Below are 16,861 nucleotides of genomic sequence, written 5' to 3'. Positions count from 1 at the left end.
CTTTTTTTTTCTTACTCTTTTTATTTCCAATGGCTACGAATTAAAACAGGGACCCCAGCTAAAATAGTTGCTCCATGAATAAGGGCAGAAATGAATGTCTTTCTGCTGTGGCAAGCTTAAGCTTTGCACTGTATACACAAATGGAGACAGTTGATATGTCTTCTTGCCTTAAATAGGCAGTGATAGTCTCACACACGGTGCATTTAGGCTAAGGAGCAAAAGTTGCTGTGACAAATAGTGTGACTTGGTGCTTCTAAGGAAAGACACTGTTTTTGACTTTTGCAATAGTAGCTCCAATGTTTTGTTCTTATCTATGTTTAAGGTGCTGCTCTTTGTAAAAGAGCACACATAAGCACCTAAATTCTTACTTGCTAAGCTGGGAGTAGTCATATATTTAATAAGCCTGCCAGTAAATGTAAGCAAAAAAGGGAGAATGTTTCACTGTAAGCGAAAATACAATATTTATTGAGTTCTGCATTTCTAATGCCTTTACAGAGAATATTTGTATCTAACATCTTTGAAGTTGTGATATCAATGTGATCTTTCTTTAAATATGCATAGGACCAAACAGATTATGTAAAGCTAAAACTAAACCCATATTCTCCAGAGCTCAAGATTTAGTTCATCTAGTTGTGTTTGAAGAGTAAAAGGACGTCATGTAAAAGATGTTTTCTCACGTCTTCAGGCAAACAGCTTGGGCACAATTGAGTCTGGCAACAGTGGTATCTAATGTTAAGTGCCTGGGTTCTTAATTTCTCAAGTTGGTCTCTTAAAAATGCAGCTATTCTTAATGGGCATGGTGGGACTGGATTGGGCTTTGGGCTTGGTGATCTTGGAGTTCTCTTCCAACCTTAATGACTCCGTGATTGTAGTTACAAAATACCTTTTCTGAAGCTGCTCATCTCCTTGAAGATTTCTTTTCCCTTGCAAACACAGTGGGAACCTGGAGCAAGGACCAAGACCCCCTGTTGTTCATCCTCTTCTGCAGAAAACAGAAGAGTAACTGCAAAATTAAAAAAGTAATTCCTCATGTTGCAAAATTCCATGAGCTTTGTTAAACTTGCTCTGTACAACTGAGCATAAATGAACTCGCCTTCTTTTCTCCCCTCTTCCATGCTGTACATGTGGGCATGTAAAGGAAGGATGGAAGATGTCATAGCTGCTGATAGATGTCTGTGAGGTGCCTGGTAGCCTGAGAAGGTTGACTTTTTTTCTGGAAGAGAAAATGAGCAGCTGACTGCACTTCTTATGACCTTTTTACTCTTCTGCCATATGTATCCATGGCAACATGATAGTTTCGTTCATGCTGGTATTGTATCATCAAAATAACAATAAATGTGGATTTAAATTAACGTGATTGAGTAGAGCTTGCTGCCAAGTGTACAAGAAAAAAACATTGTAGTTGGGATACAGAAGTTTGCAGACATTTCACTGTTTTTTTTCAGGCTGCATGTATTCCTTTTGTTGTTCTCCTTTTCTCTCCCCTCCCTCTCACTTAACAGTAAAGTGTAAGTTAATTTGTCAGCTCCATCTCTATGCCATGTGAAATCTTAATAATGGTCAAAACTAATATCAGAAGTGTTTCCATTTGCTTCAATCTGTGAATCTTGTATTGGCTTTGATACCATCCAAACAGTTCCTCAAACAATTGAATGCAGTGACACGCTAACTTACATAGTGGAAACTTTTATTTTATGGATTTAATATGTAATGTTGGTTTCTGCTTGACTTCCATATGGCTGGACAGACACATGGACAGGGCTCCCTCTTTCTGGTGATCAGATCTTGCTCACTCGTGCACGAGTTTTTTGGACTGTTGGTCAGGAGCTGGAATGGGTTGCCCAGGGAGGTGGTGAAGTCACTGTCCCTGGGGGTGTTCAAGAAAAGTTTAGATGCTGTAGTAAGGGAGACATGGTTTAGTGGGGTAATACTGGTGGCAGGTAAACAGTTAGACTGGATGATCTTGGAGGTATTTTTCTTTCTTCTAACCTTGGTGATTCTATGTTTGTTGCATGATTTGCCATCCAACAAACTTCACTTGTGACAGAGTAAGGAATCCTTAAAATGGAAACATTTTCAAATAACAGTGAGCTTAATTTTGTAGTTTTTTGAATCAGTGGTAAGATCAGGTGAAATAAATATGACAGGAAAGATGGTTTTTAATGTTCTGAAAAGTCTTCTGAGTTGGTTCTGCTGGTGTATGGTTTTTAGATATGATATCAATGTCTCTAAGTAGCATTTCGGAAACTGTTCCTATTCTTCCCTTCAATTTGATGTGATAGTAGTGCAAATGAATATCTAATTGACATAAAAACTTAGAAATTCTTGCTGTACAGAAGTAATATCTCTCCAGGTCCAGACTGTCAGGCTGATTTGTTACATGATGCCTCATTCAAGCAGTTTTTACCTCTGTACTGTGAATCTTGTATAAATTCACTACGAACACTCCAATTAGAAAGTGTTGACGTTATTTTCATTTTCTTCTTTTTCCAGGCAGAATCCCTAAGCCCTGCTCTGCCATAACCTCAAAGCCAAGTGCCAGCTGCTGCCTGCCCACCCTTCCCCATTCACCACGACCAAACCCTGTAGGATGCGGCTGGAGGCAGCGCATAGACTGATCGCCGCGAGCAGGCTGTGGGCTCGCAGCAGCAGCTCGCTGCCTCTGACATCACTCCCAGAGCTCACATCCCACTCCGAGCTCCCTGTTTGTCAGTCTGTGGGTCGGGAGAGGAAGCAGGAGACGCTGTGAAGAGGATCGGTGAGGAACGGAACACAACAGAGGGGCTGCATCATGAAATTCCTTCCTGCTTATTACTTGCTGCCTCTTTTTCCTGCACTGGTGTTCAGTACTAGGTGAGTACGGAGAGCTATTTTGCTTACAGTTCAGTTCTATTTGCTGTTTATTCTTTCAGACTGGGGATTTGCAGGAAGAATAACACAGGTTTCAGCTTCTGCTGGGATAGGAAGTTTAAAGCGCTGGGTATCTTTTCTGATTCTCTTCCCCCTCCCCCTCTTAATCCTCTGAGACTCACTGAATCTTTTATGTGCCTTTCCTGGGCTTTTGTATGCTGTTAGTTAAAGAGCTGCTCCTGTATAAGTTGACCCACAGCTCATGAGGTGAAGCAGGACAGTGAATAAATTTAAACTCAGTGTATACAGCAGTAATAGAGTCATAGACTGACCACTGTTTGAAAAAGCCTACAGGATTATCCATCCACCGATATTTACCCACTAAACCATGTTCCTTAGCATTACCTCTATACATTCCAAATATGGGAAGCATGGGAAATAAGGAAGCCCAAAAATTGAAATGGAGAATGTGCTAACATTTGAGTGCAGAAAAGCAAGCACTTCAACAGTCTTATCCCAGCTCAGGCTTTTACATCCAAATAGAGACCTATGGCTTATCTTCTTTCTGGTGAAATACAGGTGAGGTGTTGCAGTGTTATCTCAATGCCAGGAAATGTTAAAAAGTTCCTGCAATCCAGTAGCACTCCTTGCTGTGCAAGTACAGCATGTCACTGAGGAAACGGGAACAAAACCTACTGCAACTTCAGAATAAAAACTGTTCTGAAGTGCAGCACTCTGATAAGATAATGTATGTTGTGCAGTTGCTTAGGGATTGTATGTTGTCTGTGCTGTGGGTGTAACATCTTCAGCCAAGGGAAGATACAGCTGATAAACTCCATCCAGTTGTCTTGTTCATAGAAGAAGAGTTAATGCTGGGTGCAGGGTAGATACGTCTTAATAACACTGCCCTCAGTTCAGGCTTCTTAAATTCCTCTTGCTTAACAGAAAATAAACCTAAATTCTAAGCATGACATTTCTCTGCTGTGCTGTAAGTACCCTCTCAGCTTCTAAGTCCATAAATGCCCACGTTCTCAGATAGTGTGCTTGTCAGAAAAATGCCTGCTAAGGCATTTGCTCCTGTATTTTTTTTTCCTTAATGTTTTAAGCCTTAATTGTTCATGGAGCTTAAGAAAGGAAGTGTCTGCTAGGTACTCAAAGTAAGGTGTAGCAGGAGCACCTCGCAGTGCATACACAAGCATAGGACAGTGATAACTCTGAAATCTGAATGCAGGGAGGAGTGAGGAGCATTATAATGCTTCAATTATTTTACTACTGCACTCTTGTTTGAGGGAGGTGCTGGGGTTGTGCGTGTAACTTTTATTTCTCTATGATGCTTCTGGTTTAGAGACTACAGACCCAGTCAACATAAACAACTCCAGTGCTCTTTGAAGTATAAAACTCAGAGGAGAATTGTAACAGACTGATTCAATAGGCTTCCTCTCTGATTTAATAAGCAGTCTAAGGAAACATTCACTAGCAGCCAAGCGTGAGACTTGTGAATTTAGATGAATATTTCTACTCATTTAAAAGTGATAGTTTCTTCCCTAAATTATGCCAAAGTTTAAGAGGGGGGAAATTACCAGGACAGTACAGAAACAAGTTTGTATCTTGCATGGTATGCACAAATGAAAATGTAATTAAATGTGGCAAGTTACTTTAGTTTTTCACACTGTACAGGTTTTATGACAAGTTAAATGATGACTTGAGTGCTCAGGAGACTAATCTGGAAAAAAAGCATCTAGTGTCAAACCCAGAAGACATCCCTAATTGAGGGATGGAAGTGATCAGTGTGAGCTTGTCCCTTTAACAGTGCTCAAACACTGCATGTATCACAAAGTTTTGCTTTTGGTGCCACCCTTTAGCACAGGACACTGGCACTCTGCTATAGTGCTGGTGATTCATAAGACTGGAGGTAGTGCACTATCCTGGTCAGCAGCTGCCTTCTGTCACTTGATTCTTAACTGCTCATGTAGAACTTGGAGTCATTTTTCAACAACGCATGATAGAAGCTTAAAACATGACACAGTGCTATCAATATGCCATCTACTGGAAAGAGATCATTCTCCTTCAGCAGAAGACACTGCCTGTAGTTTGTAGCAGTCAGTATTTCTTGGAAACATATGGTTAATGCATTAGCTAGACCTGAACATAACAGGATTTTAGGAGCAGTTGTGTTAGCAAAAAGCTGAATCTAACATCACGCTGTGTCAAATTGCTTAGCTAAGGAAAAGCACGGGCCTTGCGGTGCAGGAAGTTTTCCATTGTGATTTTTATTCCTCCTAAGTTTATTTACTTAAGGCAGATGTGGACAACAGAGGTTTTTTCTTTGTCGTATGTGCTATTATAGTCTTTGCCTCGTGTCATGGTGTCTAGTACATCTTGATGTATTTAATGGTGTTATTAAGAGAAACGTTGTTCTTAAGCTCGTATTCACTACTAACATCTTGTCATGGTCTAAAACTATATGTATGAATGATGTATCTATTCCATTAGAGAATTTTCATACTCTTAAAATGTATTCTCTGTATTACTGTAACTTGGTTTTTATGGAATCACCAAGGTTAGGAAAGACCTCCGAGTTTCCAGTTCAACTGTCCACCTGCCACCAGTTTTTTCCCACTAAACTGCGTCCCTTAGGTCAACACCTAAGTGTTTCTTGAACACCTTTTGATGGCTTTGATACTCAGTTATTACTCCTTATTGTATTTCAAGTTTATTTGTACTGCTGAAGTGGTGATAAGATTGAGGTTTGGTTGCCTGTCCAGTTAGTGATTTCCATCCAAACAAATCATTAAATTTACTGCTTGGAGTCCTACAGAATGTTAGAGAATGTTTTTGAAGGTGAAATTTCTCTTCTGTATCTTGGGTTTCCCTGTCTGTTTTCACATTTTCTTGGACCATTTGCTTTGGGCAGATGTAATGTGATGACTGCATACAAGTTACTTTATTCAAACTATACTGCAGACACCTTCTACAGAAATGAGCCCCACTGTACCAAGCATTCAGTGAATGTACATAGTGTATAATAAGTGAATTTGATCTGATTTTGTCTGTGTGCTTTTATGGATGCAACCGCTTAAGCCTTCTGACTAGGAAAAATACTATTTGTGGAGAGCAACTGTGTGAAGTTATTAATTTGGGTTAGTAACTGAGATCTGCTGTGCTGATTATCTTGTCAAAGTAGTCCTGCTTGTTTTAAGCTAGAAGGAACCTTTTCTGTATATTAATTAAGCATGACAATTGGAAGACCAGGTACTTAAATCACCAATGTTTTTGTTGCCCAAATGACAAATACCTGTCTCATTAGATGCATCCTGGTGTGAAGCAAAATTGGTAATTTTAAGAGAAGTGCTTAAGAGACAGGGATTTTCTGTCCACGTGTAAAATCTGCCAGATGCAAAAATGGGTTGAAATACAATTTTATGGTTGAGAGTAAGCGTAGGATGCATTTTCATAACAATATTAATAAAACTAGTTCAGTGTCTCCTGAACAAATGCCACCTTTGTTTTATATCAGAGTAAAACTATGGTGTCTGTTTCTGGTAGGTGGGTGTTTCTTAATAAAGGTGTTTTGGTCTGTTGTATACCTATTGCAGGAAGGGCAGTAAATAACTTGAATCCAATTTCTTTATGAGATATGGGTACTAGACTCAAATGCTTGCTGTAATGCATGTTTCAGGTCAGTGATTTACTGCATTTGTTGGTTTTGGTAACTTTGAAAAGTACATGAGAGAGTACTGGTATCTTTCTTTCAGATGACACTGTGTGGAAGACTTCTATCTGAGCCTTGATGAGGGGTGAAGGGGAATGTCTTTGAGATTACTACGCTGGTGGTCATGGAAGAGGAAAGCAATTTTGAAAGAAATCCTTTTTTTGTTCTAGTTCTTAAACTCCTGATCTTGGAAACAAGAACAGGTTGCCCAGTGATGTGGTTGATGCCCCATTCCTGGGGACCTTTGAGGCAAGACTGGATAAGACCCTGGGCAACCTGATCTAGCTGTGATGTCCCTGTGCATTGCAGGGACTAGGTGTCCTTCAGAGGTCCCTTCCAACTCCAAGGATTCTATGATTCAGTACTATGAAACTCCCCGTGGGTTATGGACAGATGTTCAAAGAGACTTATTTGCTTGGACTGACAGGAGAATGGAGAGAACCCTGCTCCTTCATAGATTTTGAGGTGTAAGAGTTGCCTGTGGTGATGTCATTGTCTATAGCCACACCACTACTATGCCCTTGAGCTGGTGGCCAAAAGCAACCATCTCTTCTGAGATCTTAAGCTGAGGTCTAGCAGCATCCTTCCTTCTCCCCATGACTCAGAGTGAACTGAGGGAGGAAAAAGAGTTTGATGTAGACTACCTTAGCATTTTCACATAAGCGGAGTGGATAACAAAGACTGTTTTAATATTGTGCTTTCTGAATTCTTCCAGAAATGCAAGTGTGTTGACTCCGTCCTGCGTCTCAGAACTCTTTTCACTCTTAGCCATCTTAGTTTCCTAGGCTGCAGAAGTATTCTGATTTCTATCAAGCTCAGGTGATTACACATGGAGAATTGATGTTTTGTGAGTACTTGTTTTGTAGGAGTGCCATTCAGCATACAACTTGCAGTCTTATTGTACCTGAAGAAACCATACACTTTGCTGTGGGCTGTGTGTGAAAACAAGGGGAGAAGTTTACTTGTGGTACAGCTTCACTACTTCTAGGACTGTATTTGGCTCAGTTTCTTTATTTTGATGCCTAAGTGAGAGCCTGAAGCAACGAACCACATGGTTTCATTGGTCATTGAAAGAAAGCCCATTTCTTCTGGGAGAGGCACTGTGCTTTGGTTTTATTAATTAAAAAAAAAATTTAAAAAAATCCACCAAAAAACAGAAAACACCAAACTTGAAAATTAATGTCTTAACAAATAAAATCACACCAAGATTCTGAAACAGCAACAAAATAACGAGCAATCAAACCAAAAAGAAAAACCACTAGGCTGTGATGTAGTGCAGGGGTGGTCAAGGTGGTTTTCAAACAAGGTGGATGGAGCACATCCATCTCTTCGAGGAAAGTAAAGCAGGACCTCCTGGGGGCAGGGTTCTTGGCATCAGAATGGAATTGCTTCAGGCTGAGCAGGGGATCCCTCTGCCTGCACTGCAGTTTGTTGTGTGGGTAGATATATTCTTGATATCTGCCTTATGCAGAATGTTTATTTTTCCATGGTTGCAGACTGTGGTTATTCCAGTGTAAACACTTTTAACCTGTTCATTTCTCACTTAAAGTGAAAGCATAGAGAAGTGGTAGATTCTTGTCAAAACTTATACTTTATATGAGACTATGTGCTCTGGTGGAGATGTTTCTGATGAAGAGTAATGTCCTTGGAACTGTAATGCTTTATACGCTTTATCTCAGACAATAAGATAACCCAGCAAAGCACTCCACGAGTGTAAGCCATCTACCTAAATTAGACCTCCAGATAGTGTTTCTGGCCAAACTGAGACAGAATACTATACAGCAAATTAATTTGAAGCACTTCATTATTTGTTATATTAAGAAAAAAGGGGAAAAAAGGAGGGGAGTAGAAGAATGATGCTACATTAAAAAATAAATACACAAAGGAGTAACTTTAGATATGTTCTAATCTGTGGATAGAATTAAGTTCCATGTAATATCAGTTGGATCTTGAAGTTTTCTAGAATTCAGTCTCAAAAATGTAATAGAATAATGGGACTTCTGCTTCTTATGCTATGTGTAATGCATTTCTGCTCAGGGCACTTGCATTGGAGATGCTTCTGAAGTTCCTAATGTCATTGTTTTCTGGGAATTTGCAATTGACACTGCACTGTTTTTCCTATTAATTAGCTGAGCTAGGTATGGATATAAGGATATCGAACTGAATTTGAAATCCCTCCTTCTATAAAAAAACATTTTGTATTGCTTATGTATTTAACAGCAACCTGTTCCCAGGCAGTGATCCTGGTGATATATCAATCTGTGGACAAATCTCATTTATGCCACTTGTCAGAAAGCGTTCCTCCTCGTCTTGCTTTGCACAGTGGGCGGGCTGGCTGTCTTGTCAGGGTCAGGTCAGTAAGTATTATCTGAATGGAAGACAAGTGATGTTTTTGCCGAAAAGAATAAAGGTATTTCAGACTACCCTTCAATCTCAATGTTGTACCAAGGCTTAAGGTGTTATATTTGTTATATTTGCTGTTTCCAACTTAACAGAGTGGTGTCTTTTAGAAAAACTGGTAAATAAATTGGAAAATTTGACAATGCATCAAATAGTACTTAAATTAGAGAATAATTTCTCTTCTGATGCAGTTACTCACCCACCTTCTCACTCTGTCATTTCACTCCCACATTTATTGTTACTTACTTTTCATCCATGTTAGAGGGAACACTAAAAGAAACATTGCTGAAATCTCTGCTCTGTTTGCTGAAACTCTTCTGGTGAATCATAAGAGAAATAAATGTCAAGGGTTTTTGAGCTGAAGAAATAAGTCTGTGCCATTGCTCAGGATCTTATTTGCCAGTGTTGATTGACAGCATCTATAGGAAGCAGTACAGGGAAACGACCGATTCCTCATGTGTTCTGCCTCCATGTGCTAAGAAGATATGGCCAGTATGCTGCCATCTGCTCTTTTCCCCAAATTGTCAATTATTCCAGCTGTTGGTATACTTCTATTCTTATGCTTGTATTTTGTTGATTTATAGGGTATAGGCAGGCTTGTTGCTCATTTGCAGAGTAGGAACTTGGAAGCTGGTTGAAAACCAGACTCAATGTCAGGGAAGCTGTGGTGTTGAAAAGAATGCATTTTCTGATTTCCATCTGACCGCAGAACTGACACTTTCCCCTTTTAGCTGGAGATGGAACTGCAGCAGAACATTCCTCTAACATCTCTAAATAGTCATGACTGTTAGAAATCCATTCTGACCCCTTTCAAAAAGTGTAGCTTTGCAGCTTCCTTTGTTTTGCTGGGAGTTGAAAAATAAGGTTATTTGGCTGAATGTAGAGGTTAAAGTTTGGATAATGGTCTTGTAACCATGTTTCCTCATGACTGTGGGGCAAGAGGGCTCTCAGAACCCATGTCATCCTTGAGCTTTCCATGTGTTGTCTTCGTTAAGCATCTCTAAGTGGATAATCAGTGCAGCCTGTGCTATTTAACTTGGTGGACATCTCTATCTTAGATACTGCTTTCTGTGATATTTCTGTATTTGTACGCTATATATTAAAGAGAAAAAATGCACTCAAGTGCATTTCTGTTGACTTGGAAACCAACTATCTGCCATTCAGTGCACACAGATGTGCTCTGGCTTAGGAAACTTGCAAAAGCAGGCATTTAATTTCATATCATTAACTTGAACCTTCCTCTTTTGTTCCTGTTTCAGATGTGTTCTTTCCTTAATTTCTACTTAGCTGGAGCCGTTTTTGGCTCAAGGGAAGAGTCCTTTCCTGTGGAAGGGGAAGGAAAAGCAGGTTTGTATGAGTTCATTTGAAGAACTGATTAACAGTTCTGTAACACAGGTTTTCTCATCCAGTTTCTACAACAATTTAATGTTACCTGTTTGATAGTATATGTGGTATTGCCCCTTTCATATGTACTTAAGACTGGCAGTATGTAAGTAGCTTCTGAAATAGCTAGGAGGAAATGCAAGACAAATGCATATATCTGAAGTGTTCAAGAATTATAGGTTGTTTATCTGAGGTGCATCCCCACATCACTGGTGTATAGTATATAATCTGCAAAGGCTTAAACTTACCTGTATAGATATCTGATAGGTGATGGACAAAAATTGATAGTGAAGTTGGGGCTATCATGTTATACATTTGCTTTTTATTGTAAGGGCATCACATGTTTACTGCTTAAACTTGAATGTAGTACACGTTGATGCTTTTATATGTAGTAAAAACCTGCCTTGGTTATGTTTAGTTATTACAGGGACATGAAATTTGTGTTTGACTAGATACCACCTCTGGAACAATGTGAGGTTGGCAAGGGTGGTAGATACCAGAGGAAAGTGAAAATATCTTGCACAAAATAATTCTACCTACCCTAAAGCTTTTGGAGTTATAGGGAAGAAAATGGTCGTATAGTTTCTTGAGCCATTCCTGGAGAGGAATCTTCAGAGAGGTACTGAGCTTTTCATTGGTCTGAATATTTGCAGAGATGAATGTGGAGCAATAGGATGTGTTTTCAGCAGTTCAGTTGGTGACTGAAGTGGAAACAAATACACATGGCTAACTCTACCCCTTCCCAGCCACATAACTTGCAAGAAAATTGTCAGGAAGTTTCACTATTTGACCTCATGAATGAGAAATCACCATAGCCATTCTGGTACCTCATGGGATCAGATCAGGGCGGCAGTGGTGGAATAACGTTTTGTTTTTAATATCTTTTAATAGAAATTAGATTAAAAGGGGTGTTATGCAATGAATGACAATGCTGAGGTATTGATGCAATCCTTGAGATCCACTCTTCACCTGTATCTTAACTAAGGCCAACTATATGCAGGTGGCTGTTTCTATACAAAAGTGAATATACAACTGTATATGTAAGGTGTGTGAGATGCAGATGTCTGAGAAAACTTTGGAGTGTGGAGGGAAGGAGGCTTATTGAGCTCTCCCTGTTACTACTCAGGGCTTAAGTTTTGGTATCGGTGTAGGCTTTTAATTCTTAACAAGTTTTAGAAAAATGCTCTATACACTTTATTTAATAAAAGATAATGCATAAATCTTTCAGTGCTCTTCAGATAACGCATTGTGGGGCTTCTTAGCTATCATTACTTACCCCATGCTAACGAGAGTAGAAAGAATTCATACCTGTTTCTTCTAATTTAATGAAAAATAGCGGAGGTGGGAAAATGCCTTGGTCTGCAACAGATGGTAAAACATAATGGTGGGTTTGATAATGGTAAACTAGATACTGCATAGTCACATACAGTGTCATTAGTATGTTTTTTCAATTGCTTAAGGGAAAATGCATGATTATGTATAGCATGTGTCTGCATGTAAGGGGTTTCACAATTCCGCAGCTTGTAGAACAATTGATTTCTGGCTGTTTCTTCTCAGGGGCTAGAATGAGATATGCATATTTCTCCCTGTATGCAATTAAGTGCTTCAAAGCAGCTGCATCCTTTGTTTTGTTGTTCTTATTGCAGCAAAGGCATCATATTTGGACATGACTTTTGCAAATAGAAACATCCAATGATTTCTACAGGCAATGTTGTTTTAATTCTTGAATGTTCTATGACTTCCTTCAAAGGCAAGAAGTTACCCTGGAGACAAGCATGGTTTCTGGAAAATAGACTAGTCTCCAGTTATGAAGCTAATATGTAGTTTTGCAGTCTTTCAGTTGAAGTTCACACTTCTGTGTTAAAAGTAATACAAGTTCTGTTGAAATGCGGGGAATCTACAGGAAGCTGTTATGTTGATAATGCCATGGTGGCACGAGTCTAGCACTCGTGACGAGAAAAGGTAACTCTGGAAACTGCAGTTTTAAATGGTTACTCCAGCAGCATATTTTTATGCTGACTTAGAATGACTGGGGACTTAACGTCACCATATTGTGTTGAAATGAATGTTTTCTGCTTCCATTACTTTAGCCTTTCGATGCAGTACACTGTTCTTGAAAGGAAAGCAGAAGGAAAAACAAGTGATGGAAGCTTACAGTCATTGATTAGGATATATTCTTACTGAAAGCACTAGAATTAGAAGCTTTTGATCTATGGACTTGTATCAAGCAATAGTAATGCTAATGTCTACAAGACTGGAGCCAAGAGCAGCATTCCTTCTTTATCTGTCATTACTTTTTGATGCCTTCCAGCATCATTTTCAACTGAGGTAATTTGGAATGAAGTTTTGTGTGTTATGGTTCATTTTTTTTCTTTGCAAGAAGAGTTGAAAGACACTTGCTCTCTTTTATTTTCTTTTTCTTTCTCCAATACCATAATGGAAATGACAGTATAAATACTGGTTTAAGTAAGAAAGACAGAAAAAATTCTGATGTAATTTAAAATAACTAAAAAACAGCTGTGTGGGGTTTTTTAATATTGTTTGTTACTAGAGCTTCATTTGGGATAAAACAAAAAGAAATGGTGATTTTGATGCAATTCTGGCTACGTTGAGCAGAAATTATATGTCCAGTGAAAAACATTGATACTACAGCCTATAATAAATAGAATTAGTGGATAATAGTTGTGAAATTGCAGTTCGCTTCCATATGTAGAAACAGGAACAGCAGGAGAAAAGTAATGGAGCCATAAGTGAATATAAATATCTAACACATCAACATGTGGTATTTTAAAGATTAATGTTAAAAGAAAGTATCTATCTTCAAAAAATGAGTAGATTAGCTGATCTAGAGAAGTGTTCTGGAAATTTCATCTGTTAATGCTGTTCAGTTAATGTTATCTCCCTTTCCAGTGTCTTCTATAAGAAAGGTAGAGTAACTCATTTCTGTATACAGGGGAGCTCTTACTGAATATATTAATCTGAAGTTAATGCGTTGCTTTGCAAGGAAATTTAAGATATGTTGTCGGTAATTATTAGATTCTTGAAGATCCATCTCCTCTTCTGTATTTGCTTAATGATTGCTCAGATGCTTAAAAATTTGAGGTTATGTTCCTATTACCGTTGTGTTCACCCTGACAGACCCATTCCCATGTGATACCTGGAGGAAATTCATTTCAGAACAAATAAATTTTCAGCCTTAACTGCGTTTATAGACACTTACACTGCAGTATTCTTTACCCACTTCGGGCTTGAATGACTGTTTCTGCGATTCTGATTCAATTTTCCTTGTATACAAGCCACTCCAGGCACGTGCAATAGCTCTCTTGCAGTATGGACGAGGCTGAGGGCTGAAGTACCTGATTTCAAGCTATCCAGAATTTTTCCATCATCAGAGAGAGCAGCTGATTTGTAAGTGCCTCTATCTCAACGAGGAAAGACCACTGACTGCTGGAATATTTTAGCTTTATAAAGATCCCGATGGTTTTGCAGTCTTCATGGAATTTGCATGTTCAGGTGACATGTAGTGCTCGTGAATATTTAAATGGCTTGGCAGGATTCCACCAGAGAAAAAACACTTGGTGATGACTGGGAAAAAGAGCCATTTAACACTTGTGCAGTCACTGTACCATCTACACAAATGCCATGACTCAGTGGGATCCTCACAGCCTCTATGTGAGGCAGGGGAATAAATTGGTATCTAGTGCAGCAAGACCGGAGTCAGCAGCACTCAGAGATTTTGGATGAAGACTTCTCTAGGTTTAGGACCTACAGAGAAAGACAATTTCTCTTTACCTAAATTTAGGAATAGAAGGAGATGGGGCAGACTCTAGATGCAAATCAGAGTAAGCATTAACACTTGTGTTACTGGAGTCAGCTTTTTGTCTTTCCCTTTTACTTTTGACATGTGGGTACTGCTCTTCACTTCTTTTATAACTTAACACACAATAACTCTTGGATATTCTGAGCTATCTAACTTTTAATCCTTCAGAGAGCCATCTAATTCTGTAGATATAAGACATTCTGCTTTTGAGTTTGTGGGGATATGATTTTTTTTTAATGTCTCTGACAGTTTGAAGGGCTTGTTCCTAATAGTTAGGGAATGGGTATGATGTGCTGTAGTAATTGTGAAACACTTATGAAATCTAGTGTCCCAGATACATCGATAACAGTTCTAGTTCGTTTGCCACTTGGTTATTTTATGCAGTTATTTGACATAAAAATTGCCTTCCTTTGCTTTTCTTAAGGTTTCCTACTGTGAGTAGTTTGTGGGATGTTGTTAGTTCAGTCATCAGCTACACTACCAATGTGCACATCATTGGTAGTGTAGCTGATGACTGACAGAATGTGTACCTGATTGATGAGTGCTTGGGACAGTGTGCCTCCTGATCTGCATAAGTGAATAATATGGCATCATGTAAGCTGTACTTCAATTTATCTGAGAATTCAATAGGGAGCTCAAAAGAATAAACTGCCTATCTGTAAGTAATTGGATATTGCACACTGGCAGGAGGAGCTGTGCATCATAGCTGAAGGATGGCTCTGTTCAAATCAGAACCTGGTTAATCTACTGTTGAAATTGTGGCCGGATCTCTGCCACCAAGAAAAAGAGGAAACAATACTCTCCATTTAAGAGCCCCTCTCTGAGGTCAGTGACTACACTGCAATGTGAGAATTACTGTAGTTCCTTCCAGTTTTCAAAAAAAATACAGTGCTATGTTTTGGACAGAACCAGAAGTAGGCTAAGGTCATCCGCTGCTGTCTGCAGCTTTATGCCTGCTGTGGATCCGGCCATGCACAGAATGGAGACATCTTCTAACTGTGAATACTGTGTCTTTGCCAGTTCAATGAGCACTTGCTACGTTTTGTTCCAAGTTGGTATTTAAGACTGGGTTCTTATGCTGAGCTCTGTAAGAGCAGCCCCTGGTTATCATAGAAAGTGAAAAATGTTAGATGATGACTGAGGGGACGTTTCCCCCATTGGGAAAACTGCACTGTGTGCAGCAGGGCTCCCTCCAGGTTCTTCATATGGGAACATGTACAGTTTTCATCCATTTCAGACTGTATTGCCTTTATGTGATGCTGAGCAACCCAATGTCTGCCTTCTTACCTGCAGGGCTCCTTCTGAAATCCTCCTCTTTCTGAGCAAGCAGAAGACGTGGAGGTAAAGAAAAGAAAAGCGTGTTTATGTGGGGTATAATGCTAAAATTATACGTATCTCTCCTGTCACTTGCTGTCTGTCACTAATGGAGGACATTAGTGCTAATTAAGAGTAAACTCTTCGTTTAGGTAGCCTGCAGTAACTGCGACATACTGTCATATGTTTCAAGTCCACGGGTCTTGTTAAGCTACGGGTAGGAACTGTATTGTAAAACTACCATATATCCAGGGAGCTGAGTTGAAAAGATCTGTTCCAGCTTTCATTATAGGATGAAAGGAGCAGAGACAGAAAATGAGTTCAAATTGAGGACAGAGAGGGCTGGTAATGGAGTGAGAAGGACTGTGCTTGAAATTCCATTTATCTGTCTCAGAGCTGTGATATTCAGTGATGTTGTGTATAAAATATTAACGTCAGGAGAGAGTCATGGTTTCACCAGATGACTGACATATACTGGACACACCACAGTGAGAGAGGAGGTGCTAATAAATGTTTCAGTCTCTAAAAGTGAGACTATGACTATGGACTTTAATTCGTTCGTGAGCTGAAGTGTGACTTGTAGGAGAACAGATAAATGGTTCATTTACCAAGTTGTGCTTGATAAATGAAGCACAACTGAAGCAATGGTGCTGCAAATGAATGTGTCCTGTTTGTTGCTTTCCTGTGGCTTTATCTTGATGATTTGTTCCCTCTGAAAGGAAGCGATGTGTCAGGGGCCTTTGAGTTTGGAGGTTGTGACAGGTGGGTGTGAAAGATTTGCTCAGCTGCTGCCTGGAGAAGGAGTTGCTGCTGAAAACCTGACTTGTAGGCATACAGCTGTCATCCTGCAGTGGAATTGCTCTTTCCAACAAGTACCAGAGAAAGAACAGTAGTGCTTGTGGAGGAACTGATTAGTAGCGAAGGGTAAAGATGAATATGACAGAAACAATGGGCTTGTAGTAGACTGAGCTATGGTATTGGAGTTTCCTTTAAGATTGACCATAAAATTGTAGGAAGATTTACAGAAATTGTAGGAAGAACTGAAACATAAATTTCTCTAATTCAAACAATGAATGACCATGAAAGCCTTGCTGTTTATATGTAAAATGGCTGAAGAGCCTTTTTTTTACACAATTGAAATAACAAACTAGAAACATACTTGTCATTGCTAAAGAGCATTGTTTTGATGGAGAGGAGAAAAAACAAGCAAATGAAAAAAGGACTCCTACAATTAAAACACTAGGGAGATATGATCTACAGAAATTAAATGAGGATTGCTTTTAAGCGGACTTTGAGCCGAACCTACAATAGATATTGAGTAGAAACCTCCCCAAAAAGATGATACTTCCAACAGTTGGCAGTGCTATCAAGTTGTGCCTGCA

The 16,861-nt window shown here is 39.3% G+C and overlaps 1 protein-coding gene across 1 annotated transcript in view; it reads left to right on the top strand.

Annotated features, from left to right (window-relative positions):
• Nucleotides 1–2,762: 2,762 nt before the first annotated feature.
• The window catches only part of LOC136060949 (leucine zipper protein 2-like), a 109,959-nt gene continuing 95,860 nt past the window's right edge, over nt 2,763–16,861 (top strand). Inside the window, exon 1 of the mRNA XM_065755753.1 lies at nt 2,763–2,853. Coding sequence (XP_065611825.1) covers nt 2,792–2,853 — 62 coding nt within the window. The 5' untranslated portion in view covers nt 2,763–2,791. The remainder of the gene's footprint in view (nt 2,854–16,861) is intronic.

This window comes from Cyrtonyx montezumae, unplaced genomic scaffold, assembly GCF_038088225.1.
Source record: "Cyrtonyx montezumae isolate F1298 unplaced genomic scaffold, pur_monq_1.0 scaffold_10, whole genome shotgun sequence".
Classification (NCBI taxonomy): Eukaryota; Metazoa; Chordata; class Aves; order Galliformes; family Odontophoridae; genus Cyrtonyx; species Cyrtonyx montezumae.
Note: the sequence above shows the minus strand (reverse complement) of the source record. Positions and strands in the feature narration are given on the sequence as shown.